The following is a 17,865-nucleotide window of genomic DNA, read 5'->3' as shown; positions in this document are numbered from 1 at the left end:
TGTGTACAGAAAGCACTTGCAGGTTGGACATCCATGGCTGTGATTCAGAGCCAGCTGCCAGGGCTCTGTGGGGTTGCCCCCTGCTCTGGCTTGTAAGCCCGTCCTGGACTCCTGGGCCTCACCGTCTGTAGCCTTTGTTGGTGGTGCACACTCGTGTCCAGCTCAGCCTGGAGGTTATGCTGCTTCCGCAACTGTGCCTGCAGCTCCACTGGATCCTGCCATCCCTCTTCCAGGACCATCAGGCTCTTCTCCCTCAGCCATGAGGCCACCTGGGCACACAGGGAGGACCAGGTTCTGCTGCCTAGGGCTGCCCTGAAGAAGAATGGCTTTTCCCTGTGGCAACTTCTTCCCTTACCCCAACCAACCTCATAGGAATCCTGTAGGAAAGCCCGCAGTTGCCTGAGCTCCTCCAGCTGGTGGCGACGGGTCCTGGCTCGCTCCAGGAGCGCCGCTTTCCTGCCAGAATGAGCATCTTAGGGGCCTCAGGTCTGCTCCCTAGCTGAGGGGTGGGGGTGGGGGGTGCCCTACCTGTCTGCACAGCCTTTCTTCTGCATCAACAGACCCTGAGCCTGGGGTTTCCTTTGAAACAGAGCCACATTCTTCTCCCCTTAGTGCCTGTTACAGGCTGAACTGTGTCCCCCAGATTCTTATGCCAAAGTCCTAATTCCCAGTCCCTCCAAATGTGACTGTGTTGAAGATAAGAGATTACTTTAAAGAATTAAATTAGGAGTTCCTGTCGTGGCGCAGTGGTTAACGAATCCGACTAAGAACCATGAGGTTGCGGGTTCGATCCCTGCCCTTGCTCAGTGGGTTAACGATCCGGCGTTGCCGTGAGCTGTGGTATAGGTCAAAGACGCGGCTAGGATCCCGCGTTGCTGTGGCTCTGGCATAGGCCAGTGGCTACGGCTCCGATTCGACCCCTAGCCTGGGAACCTCCATATGCCACAGGAGCGGCCCAAGAAATAGCAAAAAGACAAAAAAAAAAAAAAGAATTAAATTAAACAAGGTCATTAGGGTGGGCCCCAATCTGATAGGACAGGTGTCCTTATAAGAAGAAATTAGGAGACAGACACATACAGAGAGACGGACCAGACCATGTGAAGCCAAGGAGAGGCCTCAGGACAGACCAAGGCCACCAAGTTCTCGATCGTGGACTTAACAGCCCCCACAATTATGAGAAATAAATTGCTGTTGTTTAAGCCACCCAGCCTGTGCTAATTTGTCATGGAAGCCCTAGCAAACTTAATCAGTATCTAAACCACTTTTAAAAAAAAATCATACTCTGCTAGGAGTTCCCGTCATGGCTCAGTGGTTAAAGAACCCGACTAGTAACCATGAGGTTGTGGGTTGGATCCCTGGCATCGCTGAGCTGAGTGGGTTAAGCATCCAGCGTTGCCATGAGCTCTGGTGTAGGTCGCAGACACGGCTCGGATCCTACGTTGCTGTGGCTCTGGCGTAGGCTGGCAGCTACAGCTCTGATTAGACCCCTAGCCTGGTAACCTCCAGGAGCGGCCCTAGAAAAAGACCAAAAAAAAAAAATCATACTCTGCTATATTAGGAGTTGGGTATGCATTTGTATGTGTGCACGTATGTATATATACACTGATTATACATGTGTGTACCTCGGGGAAGTCCACTGCCATATGCACAAGAATAGAAATGAGGTCTATTAAAAAAATAGGAAAAGAAGCACTCATACCCACCCCCACCCCCGCCACCCTCACTCTACAGAGGCCCAGGCACACATCCTGCTGGCACTCACATCCCCTGCTGCTGTGAGTGTGTGGGGCGTAGGGGAGATACAGAGTACTGATGGAGTGAAAACGCTGCCCCTTAGAGGAGGCCAGAAACCTGACAGGGAGTGGGTCAGGGTGGCATTGTCCTGGGAGCAGTGGGGCCTGCCAGGAGCCACCTAAGGGTGGGCATGGGGGTGTGTTGATGGAGACCAGCAAACCAATGCTTGCCCTCTGCCAAAGACCTTGGGCACCCAGGTGGGGTTCTTCTGCAGGGAAGTAGGGGGTGGTCACCAGGTACTAGCAAGGGAGCCACAAACTTGGTGGGCCCTGATGGGCTCTCTGCAAAGGATGGAGACCCCCACCAGCCTGGGATCCAACTTTTGGTCCAATCTGCCTTTATCTAAAGGTCTGAGGGGCTGGATGAGGCAGCTGAACCAGATGGGCTTTTATGAGGAAAAGAGGCAGAGCCTGGAGTCTCACGGCTGTGCCAGCTTCAGTTAAATGAGTATAAGAAATCTGCCAACGTGCCTGAGCACCAGGCACCGTGCCAGGACCTCCAGGTCCCCTTTCCCATCCTCTCCACAACCCTAAGAGGCTGGTATTTTTATCCCCTCATTGTAGACGTAGACCCGAGACTCCACGAGGAGGCTGCCCCAATTTCCGCCGTGATGGGCAGTGCAGAAGCTTGGCGTTGTTGGCTTAACCACTGTGCTCTGGTACCACCACTTCATGAGGTCATCCCTCTCTTAGCGTGTGCTTCTTTGTAAAAGTCCCCTTTATTTTACGGGGTGACCATGTGCTGCGTGACTCTGTAACGGGCTGACACACTGCAGGCTGGAGCGGTAGGGCCCTGGCATCTGATCTGAGACCTTGGAAAAGGCTGTGACCAGGCTAAGAGGTAGAAGGATGGGGGAAGATCCAGGTGCCTGTGCCAGCCCACCACTCATGATCCCCTTAGCCCTGTAGCCAGAGGTACCTCAGGAGCATGGCCTGGCACCGGTCCAGGGCACCTTGGGCCTTGGGGTGTCCACCCTGGTGCAGCCTGCGGGCGGCGGCCTCCAGGGAGTTGATCTTCTCCGTCTGTGCCTCCAGGTCCTGCTCACGCACCTTGTGCTTCCACAGCAGGGTCTCCACATCGGCCAAGGAGTCCTGGGAAGCGATGCGGTCCATGGGGCACCCCTCCCCATCCCAAAATGTCTGCTTTCCTACCTAGAACCATTCTATGAAACACATCCCCCTATTCCTCAAGCTTGTATCTGGCTTTAGGGCAGTAATTCTCAACTAGGGAAAGCACGGGGGATAAGGGCCAAGTATCAGAATTTCCAGGGCAGATGGCACTTTTCTACATAACAGGGACGTCCCCCCTGCACTCCCAGTAAGGCTGTGCCAGCACAGATGAGGCAGCCCCCAATTATTCTTTGAGTGAGTCAGGCTCACCTGCCATGCGGTTGGGACAGCTGTAGGAAAACAAACCTCCAGGTATAAGGAGGTGAGGAGGGCAGAGGTGAGAAGGGTTTGGGGAAGGAGGCAAGAAGGCAGCAAGGGGCACACTCATCCTCTAAGCTCCCATGGCATTCCCTGTGTCCCCCACCCCTGCAGGGCACCAGAACTGCCAATGCCGGATGGGTAAGTGCTTAGAGACCAAAGTGCTTGAGGGTCAGGGGGTGCCCTTGGCCTGGGGAGCTCAGGCAGCACTGGCCGTTTTGATCCCTAATGCTGCTCTTGCAAACCCTCCCTCACTTCTGCTGGGCACCTACTCCAAGACCCTCACTGGCTGGGCAGGCTTCCTGGCCGCAGAGCCAACTTTCCATGTGTTCCACAGAGCTCAGAACCAGCTGTTGGGAAAGGAAAAGGCGAGAGGAAGTGAGCAGAGGGTCCAGTCACTGCAGGTCGACTGACCCTCTTGGTGGTCTGGTGGGAAACCAGGGACCAGGGACCAGGGGCCTGGCTTAACAGAACCAGTGCACAGAGGTGAGACTGGCCATGCACGACTGCATGGTGGGCAGTGGGAAAAGCCCCTGGCAAGGCAGCCTCTCTGGCTTTGGCTTTGACCAGGGACAGTGGTTTAGCACAGGTCCCAGGGGTGGTGGTGGGATGGAGGCTGCCTACCTGTAGCTCCAAGGCCTGATGCAGCTGGAGCTGGTGTTCATGCCAGGCCTGTTCCAGGCTATTCAACTCCTGGTCTAAACCAGCCAGGGCCTGGCGGATGTCGGGGGTGGATGGGTGCCCAGTGGCAAGCAGTCGCTGCCCAGTGCTTCGGGCCAGGCTGATGCTGTCTTTGTGGGAGTCCAGCTCGGCCTGTAAGAGGACTGGGCTCAGATCCCAGCGGCAGAGGCTCCCTGAGTGGGAGGGGAGAGGCCAGGTGGGAAGGAGGAGCGGCAGGGAAGACAGGTGAGGGGCTGGGGTGGAAGAAGAGACAGGCAGAGGGAGCCACTGCAGAAAGAACCCTGGAGAAAACTAGGACCACAGTGAGGGAAGGCTAGAGACAAGGTGAGATCCTAGGCCCCTCACCTTGCTCTCCTGGTGTTCCTCCAGCATGAGCCGGACCTCTGCCAGGCTGCCAGGGGTGCTCCTCACATTCATCTCAGCTCGCAGGCTCCGGGCCCAGGCCAGCAATTCCTGCAGCACAGCCTGCAGCTTCTGAGCTTGGTGCAAGGCATCGAGCGACTCCTTCCTGCCCACGGGGTTCATCAGCTGGTCCCAGGGCCTCCGAGCCCCTTTCCCCCTGTGCCCACCAGTGCCTTCTCTCCCAGAATCCCTTTAGCCAAAGAAGGGCCCATGGGCTGGGAATTTATACAGCGGCAATACAGGGGGTTACTGGAAAGATGGAGAGAGACTCTCAGGTAAAGTGGGGATTGAGATGCCGCAGGGAAGAGGGCAGGGAGGGTGAGGCCCTGGGGGAGTGTACCACTTCTGGGCCCCACTCCGGAGCTGCCACCAGCTATCCATCATCTCCTGCTGCTTGCAGGCGAGGCTGGGGGCTGCCTCAGGGCTCCTCTGGCAGAAGCGGCTCACCTCACACTCTAGAAGCTGTGAGGGAAGCCAAGGTCAGGGGCTGGAACACGGAGGTGGATCGTACTCAGGGGAGCCCAGCCTGGGGTTGTACAACTGAGTGGGCCTGGCTGCCTCTTGAGGTACTGAATCTTGCTCCCTCCGCCCCAGCACGCCTGCCTGGGGACCCATGGACTAGGAACTCTGGACCTGGAACCCACCCCACACCCAGCTGCACACCTCCACCTGGGCCTGGATGAGGCCTATTTCCTGCTCCAATGCCTTGTGTTTCCACATCAGCCTCTGCAGGCTCTCCAGATCTTTCCTGCAGTTCAGGGCCTGGAGCAGGGCAGCCTGGGAAGGGAAAGGGTGCTGCTACCAGCCTTAGCTCCAGCTCCTCCCTCGTTGCAGAGGGGTCACCGGCCATGGGGTTTCTGTGCAGGAAGCAAGCACCCAGCCTGATTCATTTTCAGTGTCCTCTGAGGCTGCAGCAGGACGCTGGCCCTGACCAGTGGTCCCTTCCTTCTATGAAGGAGGAAGATTGCCAGGAGACCCCTGGGGCGGCGTTTCCCCGGTGGTAGTAACCTCCACCGGCGGGTGTGGTGTAGCCGCAGACACTGTCTCACCTGACGCTCATTCTCTTGCGGGGAACTGAGCACAGACCTGCCTGGCAGAGGCAGGAACCAGAGGCCTTTGAATGCTCGGAACAGAGCACAGCCTGCTTCATGGGGGCGCTTCTCAGGCTGTGTACAACTTCTCTACTCCTGCCTCTGCCAGTGTCAAGGCCAGGTTTCTTGTGACTGCTGACACAACTCTGGGCAAACCTCCTGAGGGTTCTGGCCTTGCTCAGGGACAATAGAGGAAACAGTGGGGAGAGGGGTGCTTGGGCCTCTGGATTCGTGGTGCTTCTGGGGGAGAAGGGAGCCAGGTAGGCTAGCCTCTGAGCGTTCAATGGGGGTTTCTAGGTCTAGAAGTGACCCCAAGAGGCCCTGGAAGACCCCCTGATGGGCCCCTAGTGAGAGCTGGCTCTGATACCCAACTAAAGAGGAGAGGCAGGCGAGGGGTGGACGCACTGGCTCCTGGCTGCTCACTTTTTCCCCAATCCGCTCAATGATGTCATCCAGCTTTTGGGACAACGTGTGTCTCTCCAGAGCCCCTTCAAGCTGCTGCTGATACCGGAGCAAGCTGCCATGGAAACGGTTCCACCTGGTAGAGAGGGTGTCAGGCTCAGTCTGAGGCAGCCCTCCAGCCCCCTTCTCCCGGCCCCGCTGCTCCCAGCTCGGGGACTGGCCTGTTGTTGAGCTGATGTTGCCGCTGGCAGATGGTCTCGACCTGCTCAGAGTCCCGATTCTTGAGCTTCACTGGCAAGTCACTGATGCTCCTGATGTGGGCGTCATCCACCGTGTCCTGTGGGGGTGCAGGGTGAGGGTCTCGGCAACACCCACTCCGAGCCCCTTCTCTGCACACAGTCAGCACTTGGGGGGTCTGCTTGGGCCTGAGAGAGCTTGAGAAACAGCATGTCTGGGGAGTGGAGGCAGCTGCTTTCTCTGTTGTGGCCGTTCCATCCCAGGCCAAGTGCAGCGAGCAAGATACACTTGGGCCTGGCCTGTAGCCCAGGGTTGTCTCTAAGGCTAGAAAATGTGCTCTCCAGGCCAGGAGCAGGCAGGAGGGGGAGGGCAAGCACCCACTGATGGATGGACGTTTTTAAAGGAAAATGATAAGAAAAGCAAAGTAAGGGGTAGAATGAAGTGGTGTCAGCCTCCTTAGGTCGGGACGTCCCCACCCCTGGGAGTCACTGGGTTGAAGTTGCCACTGCTCAGTCACTGTAGGGGGCCGCTGGTGGCTACATGGGGAGGGGGTCCCTGAAATGGGTAGGACTGCAGGTGTCCTGCCCAGTAAAAGCATCTTGCATTGGTCTCCATTTCCAAAGCATTTCCTAACAGGTGTCTCAAAGGGGTTGAGCAGGAAAGGGGGTTTCTTTTTTTTATCGACAGGGCAGAGCTCAAAGGCTAACATGGTCAATTGATGGCAGAGGTAGGACCCAAGCCCAGCTCCTCAAGTCTATCTAATACTCCTTCTACTACAGCATCTGGCACGGTGGCTGTGAAATTCCACTTTAGTAAAGGCTTTTTTTTTTTTTTTTAAGCCACCCATGGGGAAGTTCCTAGGGAGAGATTGAATCTGCACCACAGCAGTAACACGAGCCATAGCAGTGACAATGCCAGATCCTTAACCTGCTAGGCCAGCAAGAAACTCCACAAAAGGCTTACATTGGAGCTCTGCAGCCATATACTGGAGTTCACGCTATGGCACAATGGGTTAAGAATCTGACTGCAGTGGCTTGGGTCACTGTAGAGGCGCAGGTAGGTTCAAGGATCTGGCATGGCTACAGCTGTGTCATACATCACAACTATGGCCCAGATTCATTTCCTGGCCTGGGGAACTTAGAGACACCATGGATGCAGCCATTAAAAAAAAAAAAAAAGAAGTCACATACTTCAGGGGATGAAGTTAGAACATTTGGGCTCTGTGACTGTGAATACACCTGTCCAATTTCTTTCCTCTACACCACATAAGAGAAATTGATTTTGCGGGTGTGTATGAGTGGGGAAGGGGGTCTAGGGGAGACACTGAGATGCTGAACGAGGGTTCTGAGCAGCTGCACTTTATTGATCATCCATCACGCTCAGGCATAAGTGCATTTAAAACATTTTTTGGAATAATCAGATGCACAGGAAATCGCACAATTTGTATAAAGAAGGCCCATGTACCCTTTGCCCAGCTTCCTTCAACAGTCACAGCTTACTAACTATGGCACCATATGAAAACCAGGACACTGCCTTTGGTATCACTGTTAGGCAGACTACAGACTTTATTCAGCATCGAGCAGAACTGACATGCATCCATCTGTGTGTTGGGGGCAGGTACAGGGCCAGGAAGTTTTATCACGTGGGTAGATTTGTGTAACCACTACCACCACACGCATGTTCTTTTACCTATGAGGTAAGCAGTATTCCCATATTAAATATGAAGAAACTAAGCCCTGGCGAGCTGAGGAGCCTGTCCAAGTGCATGCAGGCTGTTAAATGTGGAGATGACATGAAAGCCCACATCTGGCTCCAGAGCCCAGGCTCAGTCACTACCCCGAGCTGCATTTCCCAATGCAAGGATGCATGGCAGGGCCCCCTTACCCCGGCCCAGACTCCTGGGAGCTGGCGGAGCTGCCTGCGGAGCTGCAGGCAGTGCTCAAGGTCGTGGCCCAGGTCACTGATGTTCACCATCACCTCCTGTGGAGGCCCAGGGTCAGGAAGGCTGCACTCTTGAGCACCCAGCACTAGGTGCACCCAGTGGCTAGGGTCGTGTTGGGGCAGGGGGAAACTTTGGGAACTCCCTGCTGGGGCTCCCTCCCCCATCTGTCAGCCCCGAAGCCCCAGTCACCGCTCTGTCCCTGCCCGGCTGGGTCTCACCATCTCCTGGATCCAGGCCTCTGCAATGTCTACTCTCTGCAGGAACTCCAGGAAGTTCCGCCTGTCCACCAGGTCCTGGCCGCGGAGGGCCACTGCCTGCCTCAGCTTCTCCCAGTGCTCCTGCAGTGCCTGCAGCCTCTGGGAGACCTCTCCCACCCGAGGGTGGCTCTGTGCCAGGAGAGCCTCCCCCTCCTGGGGAAAGAGGGGACATCAGGAGACTTCGCCTGCTGCCCTTCCTCCTGCTTTTTCTCCATCACCGGCTCCTCCTGCTTCAGACCTTTCCCCTTGGCCACTGGAGGTGGGGGATGGGGGGTGGGAGTGGGGGCCTGGCTGGTACCTTGGCAACAGAGGTTATGACCTCCTCATGGGCCTGGACCTCCGCCTCAAAGGCCTGGTGTTTCTGCAGGTGCCTCAACTTATCTTTCAGGTCCCCAGGAGGAACTGGCTCTTTCAGCTGCTGGAGTCGCTCCTGGATCCAGTCCTCGACCTGGTGGGGGTGGGGACACGAATCTCATGATGCTGATACTGCCTTGGTCCACAGAGCCATCCTGCATGCCTGCCCCCAGCTGTTGCCCAGGTAGCTGACTGCTGGCCCAAGGGCAGGGCTGGGCAGTGCCTGGTAAATGAGATCCAATGGTCCCAGCCCCAAAAGACAGCCCGGGGCCCAGGTAGCCCCCAGACACAGGAAGGGCCTGGGCAGGGACACTGGGTGGGATATCATTGTGGAGGTGAGGCTTGCCTGCCCTGGGCTCTGGACTGCTCTGCTCTCTCCCAATGCCTCTCTTTTTTTTCTTTTTAGGGCCGCATCCACAGCATATGGAATTTCCTAGGCTAGGGGTCCAATTGGAGCTGCAGCTGCAGGCCTACACCACAGCTACAGCCACACGTGATCTGAGCCACATCTGTGACCTACACCACAGCTCACGGCAACATTGGATCCTTAACCTACTAAGCGAGGCCAGGGATCAAACCTGCAACCTCATGGACACTAGCTGGGTTCTTAACCCTCTGAGCCACAACAGAAACTCCCCAATGCCTCTTTTTGCCCCAGGTTACTGAGACCTTAGGAAGCAGCAGGGTCTTCACAGGGCTTTGAGTCAAATGCCTGGGCTCCAGCATGGCTCCTGACAAAGCCATTTAACTCTCCAAACTTCAGGGTTGTGTCGAAGCCTGAACGAGCCCATGAAGGTAAACGTTATCTGTAACCTGTACCATGTGGCCCAAGTGGAAGGCACTGGGCTGGTGGGGGGGGGGGGCCCTGACCTGGATGGCAGCCCTGGTGAAGGCAGTTATCAGCAGGGAGGTGTGCAGGGCGTATCCCCAGTCCTCCGCCAGCTCCTTTACCCGCGCCCGGCGCTCCAGCACCACGTGGAACAGGCCCTGTGCCCTGGGACCCGTGAACATCTTCGCCTGCTCACATAGGGCTGCCACCTGTGGGTGGGGTGGGGGTTGAGGGGGGCACAGCCCGCTGTTCTTCCACTTGGGGAGGCTGGAGAGGGGCTGGCCCACAGGTGCGACCTAGAGCTGGCGGGTCCTCCCAGCAAGCCAGAACCAGCCCCCTCCCTCCCACTCCCCATGACCACGCGACACATGGTCCCTGTGTCCTCGCAGTTGGGCCATCCTAGCCCAGGCCCTCCTCCTAAGCTCAGTCAGTGCTAACCAGGTGCCCCAGCTCACCCCCATATATCAGCATTACCTGTGGGTACATATCAAGCACCCAAGTCCCCCATTTCGAACTGTGTAGATTTCCCAGACTCCCACCATCCAACTCTGACCAAACCCATTACCTTCTCATCCTGGGAAGTCAGCACTTTCTGGAAGGTCTCATGCTTGCGGATCAACAGCTCCACCTCTTCCACAGAGCTCCCCAGGGTGCTGGTTTTCAGGAAGACCTGGATCAACCCGTGGAAAAGGCAGAGGCCATCAGGGACTGTTCTGACAGCCAGCCCCACATCCTCATTTGCAGCTATCTGGGCTGAGGCAGTGTGCAGCCTCTGGGCGCCCCATCAAGGAAAAGCCAGAGCCCCAGAAAGCAAGTGAGTGAGTGGGGGGAGGGGACAGAGGGGGAAGAATGGGACTAGGAGTTACGTGTGCCTCCTATGGGGTGAGGGCACCTGCCTCCCGGGCTGTGAGCATCTTGTCCAGGAGGCCACACTTTCTGAGGAAGAGCTGCTCCCGGTGCACGGCCAGCAGCCTCTCCTGCTTCTGCTCCCAGGCCTGGAACACCTGCTCCCGCCTGTCATGCAGGGCTCGCAGCTCTTCCTGGACCTGGGGATGGGCACGTGGGGAGCCTGCACTGGGGAGAGCCGCATGGACGAGACAGAAGCAGATCCCGAGGGAAGCCTTGGAGGCCATGGCATGTGACACAGTGATCAGGGCAGGCTCCGTCAGGGGAGGCTGGGGGCACTAGAAAAGGGGGCCCACCTCTTTGACAGATATCCCTGAAGCCAGAAGCGCCTGCTGGCCCAGCTGGGTGGCATGCTGGTGCAGCTCCTCCCGAGCCTGCAGCTCTGCCTGAAGCTGTTGGTGGGCGCTGAGCTTTAGCAGACTGCTGTGGGGTTCCTGGGAGCTCTCCCCATCCTGCAGTTCTGGCCACACACTGGCCACCCAGGAGGTGTAGTCCCACACCTGGACCCCAGGGAGACAGAGGGAGAGAGAGAGGTGAGGCCTGGGCTGGGCAGCAGAGAACCAGGCTCGGAGGCACAACTACAGCCCTCCAGCTCTGGAGGATCCACTCACACCCTGGAGTGGCCCTGAGCTGTCTGGGGGTCAGAGCCTCAGGTGAGGCTCAAGGGGCCCGGGGTCACCTGATTCCTCTGTTATCATTCAACCCAGTCCCCCCAGGGCCACTGAACTTCCACAGGTGCAGAACAGCCTCCTCCTCGTCCTGACCTGAGACTTTTCCCCACCCTTGGCTTTCGCTGGGCCTCTTGCTTAGAAGTTCTTCCCCTTCCTTCCATCCCTTCCCAGCTCACATGCTCATCAAAAGCCAAGGCCTCCTGTGCCTCATGGAGCCTGCCCTGGCCCCCCGACATCTCATGACATCTTACTGCTTGCCTTGTCCTCTGAATCTCTGGTTTCCTACTTACAAATAGTCTTCTGTTGATTTGTGTACCAATACATGTTAGAGCTGGAAGAGCCTTGGGTCCTTGTCCTAACACCTCCTTGCCCAGATCAAGAGGGGTAAATGGCACGATGTGTGTGCAAGAGTTATGGAACCTCTGGGCACTCACACACAGGGTGTTACAAGCTAGGATAAGTGCCTTGCTTGAGTCCACACTGCTAAGAAGTGGCAGAGCTGGGTCTTCAAACTCGAGCCCTTTTGCTGTGTCATAGTTTCGGCTTTCTGGTCTGCCAGGCACTGGGACATGGAGACTCCTGGACAGCCCAGGGCCGGGGCTTACTGTCCCAACCTGACTCTCTGGGGCATTAGGGTCATGTCCCCAGCTAGATATGCTCCCTGATGGCAGCGAGTCCATCTTTCATAGGCTCTATATCACCTCCTCTCTCACCCATAGCTCTTAGCACAGAGCTCAACAAAGGTATTAAAAAGATGCTGGCTGGAGTTCCCCTTGTGGCACAGCAGAAACGAATCTGACTAGTATCCATGACGATGCAGGTTTGATCCCCGGCCTCACTCTGTGGGTTATGGATCCAGCATTGCCATGAGCTGTGGTGTAGGTCACAGACTTGGCTTGAATCCTGCATTGATGTGGCTGTAGCTGTGTAGGCTGGCAGCTGTAGCTCTGACTTGACTCCTAGCCTGGGAGCTTCTATATGCTGCAGGTGTGGCCCTAAAAAGAAAAGGGAAAAAAAAAAAGATGCCAGCTGATCTAGAGGTCACTGTTTAGGACAGTTGGGTCTCCTGTTACGGGCTCTCCTAGGGTATTTTTCCTCCTGCGCTCTGGCTATGACCCCTGTCTCTTGACTGTGCTCTCTCTCACCTGGGCTGTTATTGACACAAACCTAAGGAGTCACAGCAGGACCCCCTGGGCTGAGCCCTCTGACTGGCCAGACAGATATCTACATTGCTCTTCCTGCCCAATGCTCTTCCTACTCATGTTCACACTCGTTTTCCATCTAGGGCCTTATTAGTGCATGCACACTCACAGTACAACACACGCACACCAGGGGAAAGGAGCCTCACCGCTGTGTGGAAGTGGGCCAGGAGCTGTGCCTGTTCCAGCTGGGTCCGGCGCTGCTCCACGTGCAGCTTCAGGGCCTCCCAGGCCTGCTCCAGAGCCTGCTGCCTCTGCTGCACTGCCAGGGCCTGAGGCCTGGGCCCCAGCTTCTGCATGGTGCCTCCAGTCTCCAGCAGCTCCCGCAGCTGGGGGCAAGGTGGGGGGTAGGGAGGGGAGGCTGAAGGGCCAGCTCAGCTCACAGTCCCTCCTGGCCCATGCCCTCCATGCACAGTTGGCATGGCTGGTGGCCCTGAGGGAGTGGGGAGAAAGCCAGAGAACAGATGGGTGTCCACCGGGACCTGTGGGACTGAGTGGGAGAGGCAGCCAGACCTGGGCTCACCTGCCGCTCAGTGCCCACAAGTTCCCGTTCCAGTCCCTCTTGTCTCCTTAGCTGGGCCTCCAGCCCACGCAGGTCCTGGGCCACGTCACAGGGGAGACTTGAGGCTTTCTCCTGAGGAAAGGACATGGCCAAGGGCATTAGGAATGGAGGGGGGAGCACTGAGCCTGGATCCACTTCTAGAAAGAACCGTCTTCCTCCCCCAGGCTCACACCTGGACCTGGATGAGGGCCTCCGACAGATCTCTGTGAACTTTCAGAGTGACCTCGGCATCTCGGAGCAGGCGGCTTCGGGCCTGGGTCAGCTCCCACAGCTCCGACCAGGCGGCCCTGCCCACAGGGGTGAGGGAGGGGGCAGCCAGTCAGTCATTGGTCTGGAACCACATTCTGCCCCCTCGCTGGGCTGGTTAGCCCCGCTGCTCTCTTGGCTGCATCCAGGACTAACCCAAACTCCTCTTCCTAACCCCCTCTCCCACCTGGTCCTGGCCCTGGAGCCTGTCTTTCTAGCTTTGCTTTGAATCCAACTCTTCACTGTTGTCATGCTCAGCACTGAATTGATTTTTTTTTTGTCTTTTTCTCTTTTCTAGGGCCACACCCATGGCATATGGAGGTTCCCAGGCTAGGGGTCGAATTAGAGTCATAGCCTCCAGCCTACACCACAGCCATAGCAACGCCAGATCTGAGCCACGTCTGTGACCTACACCACAGCTCACTGCAATGTCGGATCCTTAATCCACTGAGTGAGGCCAGGGATTAACTCGCAACCTCATGGTCCCTAGTTAGATTCGTTTCCACTGCGCCATGACGGGAACTCCATGAACTGATTTCTGGGCTGTGTATATTCTTTACATCTTGTGCCCTCAGGTCCCAATGGGTCAATCAGATGATAATCACTCAGGGACAGAGGCCGCATCTGCTCTCCATTCCTCATTTACTCAGCAAACTCTCCCTGTGTTCCTAAACTGGGCTGGGCTTCGTGCTGGGGGTTATAAACGAGGATGACTTGCCTCGAAGCTCAAAGGTTGGGGGAGGATCCCCATGAGCCAGTGGGCAGCTAAGCAGTCTTGCCACGGCCCCTGCTCCAAGTCCTGGGAGCCAGTGATTTGAAAAGGGCCCCAGGGGTCTGGCAGGGCTCTCTGATCTGCACACCCATCCTTGTCTCTCTTTACAGGCCATGGCCACCTGTGGCGAGCTCAGCTTCTCTGCAAGCAGCCCCCTCTCCATACATGTCGGGGGAAGACAGAGCCTCCTCTTAACACTCTAGGACCTGCTTGCCCTTTGCCCTCCTCCAAATATGCAGCCTGGCTGACACTCACTGCAGATCCTGCTGCCTCTGACGGGCCTTGGGGGCAGCGCCGTGTCCATGCTCCAGCAGGCTCTCTGCCAGCTGCTGGCAGGTGGCCACCTGTTGGCCACCCCTCTCCACTTGGTGCTGAAACCTTGCAAACTTGGTGCGGACGCACTGAGGAGAAAGGGGAGCAGGTGACAGGGTGGCCCCTAGCTGGTGAGTGGCAAGCAGCCTGGGGAGCGAGGCACCTCTGTGACATCTGGGCCAGGGGGTGATGGATGGCTTTAGCGCCTGCCCCATTGGACCTGAAAGACCCATCCTCAGCCAGGGCTCAGAACCCATGGCCCCCTCTCCAGCCAGCCCAGCCCCCAGCATCCTGCCCCAGGGCTTCCTCCCTGGCCCAAGCCTCCTCTCACCAGGATGTGCTCATAGTCCTCCCCAAGGCTCTCTCCTCCTCTGGCCTCCTCCTTCTGGCTGCTCAGCCAGCCCTGCAGGGCCTCAGCCTCCCTCATGAACTCATGCAGCTTCAGGGTCCCCTCCAGCTCCCGGTTGCTGTGGGGACAACCCGTGGTTCCCCAGAACTTAATTGCCCACCCCCCTGGGGACAACTGGCCCAGCCACAGGGGGTTACCTGAAGGAGGAGGTGATTCATGGTCTCTGCATTCAGGGAGAGGTCAACAGAGGAAGGCCAGAGCGGGACAGGGAGCAGGGGGCTAGGGGTCTGGTTCTTGCCCAGTAGGCCCTCACTGAGGGATTTAGGGAAAGAGGGGAGCAATGCACAACAAGGAGTCAGCTGCCATCCCTATGTGGACTATGGGCTCCTTCCAGCTCAGGGTTGTGGGATGCTAACAGTCAACCGTGGCTAGGTCCCCTAAACCTGAGGGTACAGCACCCCTCACCGTGTGGCTGCCAACTCCTGCAGGGCCTGCAGCCGCTCCCGGAGCCTCTCCTGCACCCTTCCCAGCTGTGCAGGGCCCTCAGGGCCAGTGAGGGTTTGAGTCCTCTGGTCAAGCTCCTGCATGGAGCTCCAGTAACAGGCCAGCTCCTGTTGAAGGGCCTGCCAGCACACAAGGCTCAGACGGGGTGACGCATCCATCTATCCATCCATTCACCCTCTTGTTCACTCGCCTGATGATTGGAAACCCACCCATCTCCCCCATCCACGCATCCACCCACCCACCCACCCATCCCAACCCATTGGCTCTCTCATGCACCCACCATCTGCATACCCGATAGTGACAGAGATCTTACTGTCCCATGAAAGTGAAGACACAGTCTGTGCCTGCAGAGGGCTTGCCATCTAGCAGGGAAGGGTGAGTGATGGGTAACCTGGGCCCCAGCACCACAGTACGAAAAATGGATGGAGTTCAGAGTTTCCCAGGTTGTCTGGGATGTTGAAGCTCTGTGAGGCCACAGCTATGGGCAAGTCCCTTAGGAATGGCTCCAAGTCCTCAGTCACAGGACCTTGAAATACTGACCACTAGGGCTCTGTAGACAAAATGCCCAGGCAGGAGGACACTGAGTGACAACAGGGTTCAGGACTGCCATAGGTCCAGGGCTCAGGTGTGGTTCTGGGAGTCAGATTCCAGGAAGGGGGAGGGGGACTCCAGGCCTCCCTTGCTTTAATCAGGGATGCTTGTGGGGGAGGTAGGTTTCAGGAAGGGTATTTGGTTAACTCAAAGGAAGGTAGTCAAAGTGTGGGAAGAAGAAGCCCATGGAAGATGTGGGGAGGGCTGGAACGGGTAACCCTCAGAAAGGAGAAAAGTGCCAGGGGGAAGAGAAGACACAAGAAGAGAAGGCAGAGAAATCCAGAGGTCTCAGGGGTGTCAATTACTACAGAGATGAAAGAAGGCAGATGGGCTTTTCAAAGGGGTGGCCTCTGAAGAAGGGAGCTGCTGGGGGTGAGCGGGGGCCCTGCAGGAGTTGGGTGGGGGATGGGGAGGGGCTGGCTGGCTTGTCTCCAGGCAGCAAGAGCAGGGTTCTATGTCTCTGAGAAGCAGGATGTGCCCTTTGGGCATGAGACAGACCCCTTCCCCTGGCCCAGCATCAGCCCAGTCCAGACCACAGAGGTGATGCTCAGGACACAGTACCTGGTGCTTCTTAATGAGCCTGATGGTGGCTGCCTCATCTCTGCCATAGTCCTGACTGCTCATGAGCTGCCACTTCTCCTCCACCCAGTCCTCCAGCACTGATGCATCCAGGAAATACTGCCAAGAATGGTGCCAACTCACCCCAATGGTCTCAGATGGGACCCCTACATCACCTGTTGAGGCCGTCACACCACTGCTCTCCAGCAGGCAGCCCAGAGAGGCTTCTGCACCCATGGGGACCAGGCAGTTCCAGGCCCCGAGTTCTCACTACTGACTTAGCTCCTTGAGAGCCCCAGGTCCTGCAGACATTGCTCATAGAGGCCACTGACTTTGGCTCCTTCCCCTGACCCCATGCCCTCGGCATCCTACCTGTTGGAGAGTGGCAGCCTGCTGCAAGTCCTGGGTCCGTGCCTCACACGCCTGCTCCAGCTCTGCCCAGTGGCCTTCCAGCTTCTGGCACTGCTCCGTGATGTGCTGGGCCTCAGGGTGGCTGGAGGCTGCGAGATTCCACCCGGAACCCAGCACCCGTTGCATCTGTCCCCGGTGGGCTTTCACCTCTGCCTGGAGTTCCTGCCACAGAACAACACGAGGCGCTGCCGCCTCTGGGATTCTCTTAGCCACGGGGTGCCTGGAACAGAGCTGTGGATGCGGCTCCAGGGCCCAATTCTGGCAACACTCACTGGCAGAAAAGGGCTGGGGGCAGAGACTAGGGTCTGGGAAAGGGAGAAAACGGGGACCATTACCTTGTGCTTGCGGAGAAGGCTGTGGGCACCATGCAAGGACTTGGGGGAGCAGGAGCTCGCTGAGGGCATGTGTTCTGCCACCCACGTGAGCTCCACGTTGCTCAGGTGGTGGAACTGGTACAGCTCGACTGAGGCCTGCAGCTGCAGTCGCCGGGTGGCCAGCCGTCCCTGCAGGGACCCCAACCTGGGGGGAGGGAGAAGGAGAGGCTGGGAGCTGGTGAGGTCCAGCACTCGGTTCTTTTTTTGGCCCAGCCAGAGACCCATGCACGAGGAATGAGGTGACAGTTGGGGAAGTCTTATCTGATGAGGGGGAGGCACCTGAGAGGGTCCCACTCAGAGGACCTGCCTGGCTGGGGCAAAGTGCTTTGGAAACGAAAGGGCTCCTCATCGTACACAGCTGTTAGTGCAGAGTCCATTCCAGGGCTGACACTACTCACAAGGGAAAGAGGCTTTGACAACATCAGGGCTTGTGGGGGCCCCTCTGCTGGGCTCACTGGGTGAAACTGGCCTCAGGTTCACCTGGTGGCAGTTACACACAATGGGGTGGAGATGGATCAAGCAGGCAAGTACCTCTGGAGATGCTTCTGGATCTGCTCCGTGATGGTCTGGGAGCTGACCACCTGGTGGGCCTGAGAGACCAGGGCAGCCAACTTGCTGGCCAGTGCCTGGCTCTCGGCCTCCAGCTGGCAGTGCTGTTTCTGCAGCCCCCGGCTTGAGCCCAGGTCCTGCCCCATTTCTGCACTCTGCAGGGCCCCCTCTAGCTGTTCCATCTTCCTCTTGATGTCCTGGGGAGGGTCACAGGGCCTTGCATTATGCTCTCCACGTACAGGTTGGCAAGTGCCCCTTCCTGGGCTCTAAGGTGCAGTGCTAGTAGCAACCAGATACACCAAGGACCTTTGGGGACCTCTGTCCATGCCACTGGCCACCCTGACCCAGGGTGCCCAACCCTTCTCCCAGAGCCTCATGAGCACCCCTGTTCGCCTCACACTTCTTCCTCTCTGGCACACAGGGGCACCCAGGAGGCAATCCTGGA

General features: G+C 57.4%; 1 protein-coding gene across 1 annotated transcript in view; it reads right to left on the bottom strand.

Annotated features, from left to right (window-relative positions):
• Positions 1 to 17,865, bottom strand: part of SPTBN5 (spectrin beta, non-erythrocytic 5) — a 50,428-nt gene that overhangs the window by 10,240 nt on the left and 22,323 nt on the right. The window contains 27 exon segments of the mRNA XM_047769196.1: positions 123 to 269; positions 366 to 456; positions 2,713 to 2,885; positions 3,494 to 3,571; positions 3,846 to 4,034; positions 4,248 to 4,410; positions 4,645 to 4,766; positions 4,968 to 5,081; positions 5,819 to 5,933; positions 6,019 to 6,134; positions 7,919 to 8,014; positions 8,195 to 8,386; positions 8,532 to 8,681; positions 9,458 to 9,625; positions 9,982 to 10,086; positions 10,313 to 10,462; positions 10,619 to 10,822; positions 12,342 to 12,521; positions 12,716 to 12,826; positions 12,927 to 13,041; positions 14,028 to 14,173; positions 14,416 to 14,551; positions 14,899 to 15,056; positions 16,090 to 16,206; positions 16,459 to 16,659; positions 16,833 to 17,016; positions 17,403 to 17,617. Of these exon segments, the coding sequence (XP_047625152.1) occupies positions 123 to 269; positions 366 to 456; positions 2,713 to 2,885; positions 3,494 to 3,571; positions 3,846 to 4,034; positions 4,248 to 4,410; positions 4,645 to 4,766; positions 4,968 to 5,081; positions 5,819 to 5,933; positions 6,019 to 6,134; positions 7,919 to 8,014; positions 8,195 to 8,386; positions 8,532 to 8,681; positions 9,458 to 9,625; positions 9,982 to 10,086; positions 10,313 to 10,462; positions 10,619 to 10,822; positions 12,342 to 12,521; positions 12,716 to 12,826; positions 12,927 to 13,041; positions 14,028 to 14,173; positions 14,416 to 14,551; positions 14,899 to 15,056; positions 16,090 to 16,206; positions 16,459 to 16,659; positions 16,833 to 17,016; positions 17,403 to 17,617 (3,936 nt within the window).

The sequence above is a fragment of the Phacochoerus africanus genome, chromosome 2 (genome assembly GCF_016906955.1).
Source record: "Phacochoerus africanus isolate WHEZ1 chromosome 2, ROS_Pafr_v1, whole genome shotgun sequence".
Taxonomy (NCBI): Eukaryota; Metazoa; Chordata; class Mammalia; order Artiodactyla; family Suidae; genus Phacochoerus; species Phacochoerus africanus.
This window is presented reverse-complemented; position numbering and strand designations above follow the sequence as displayed.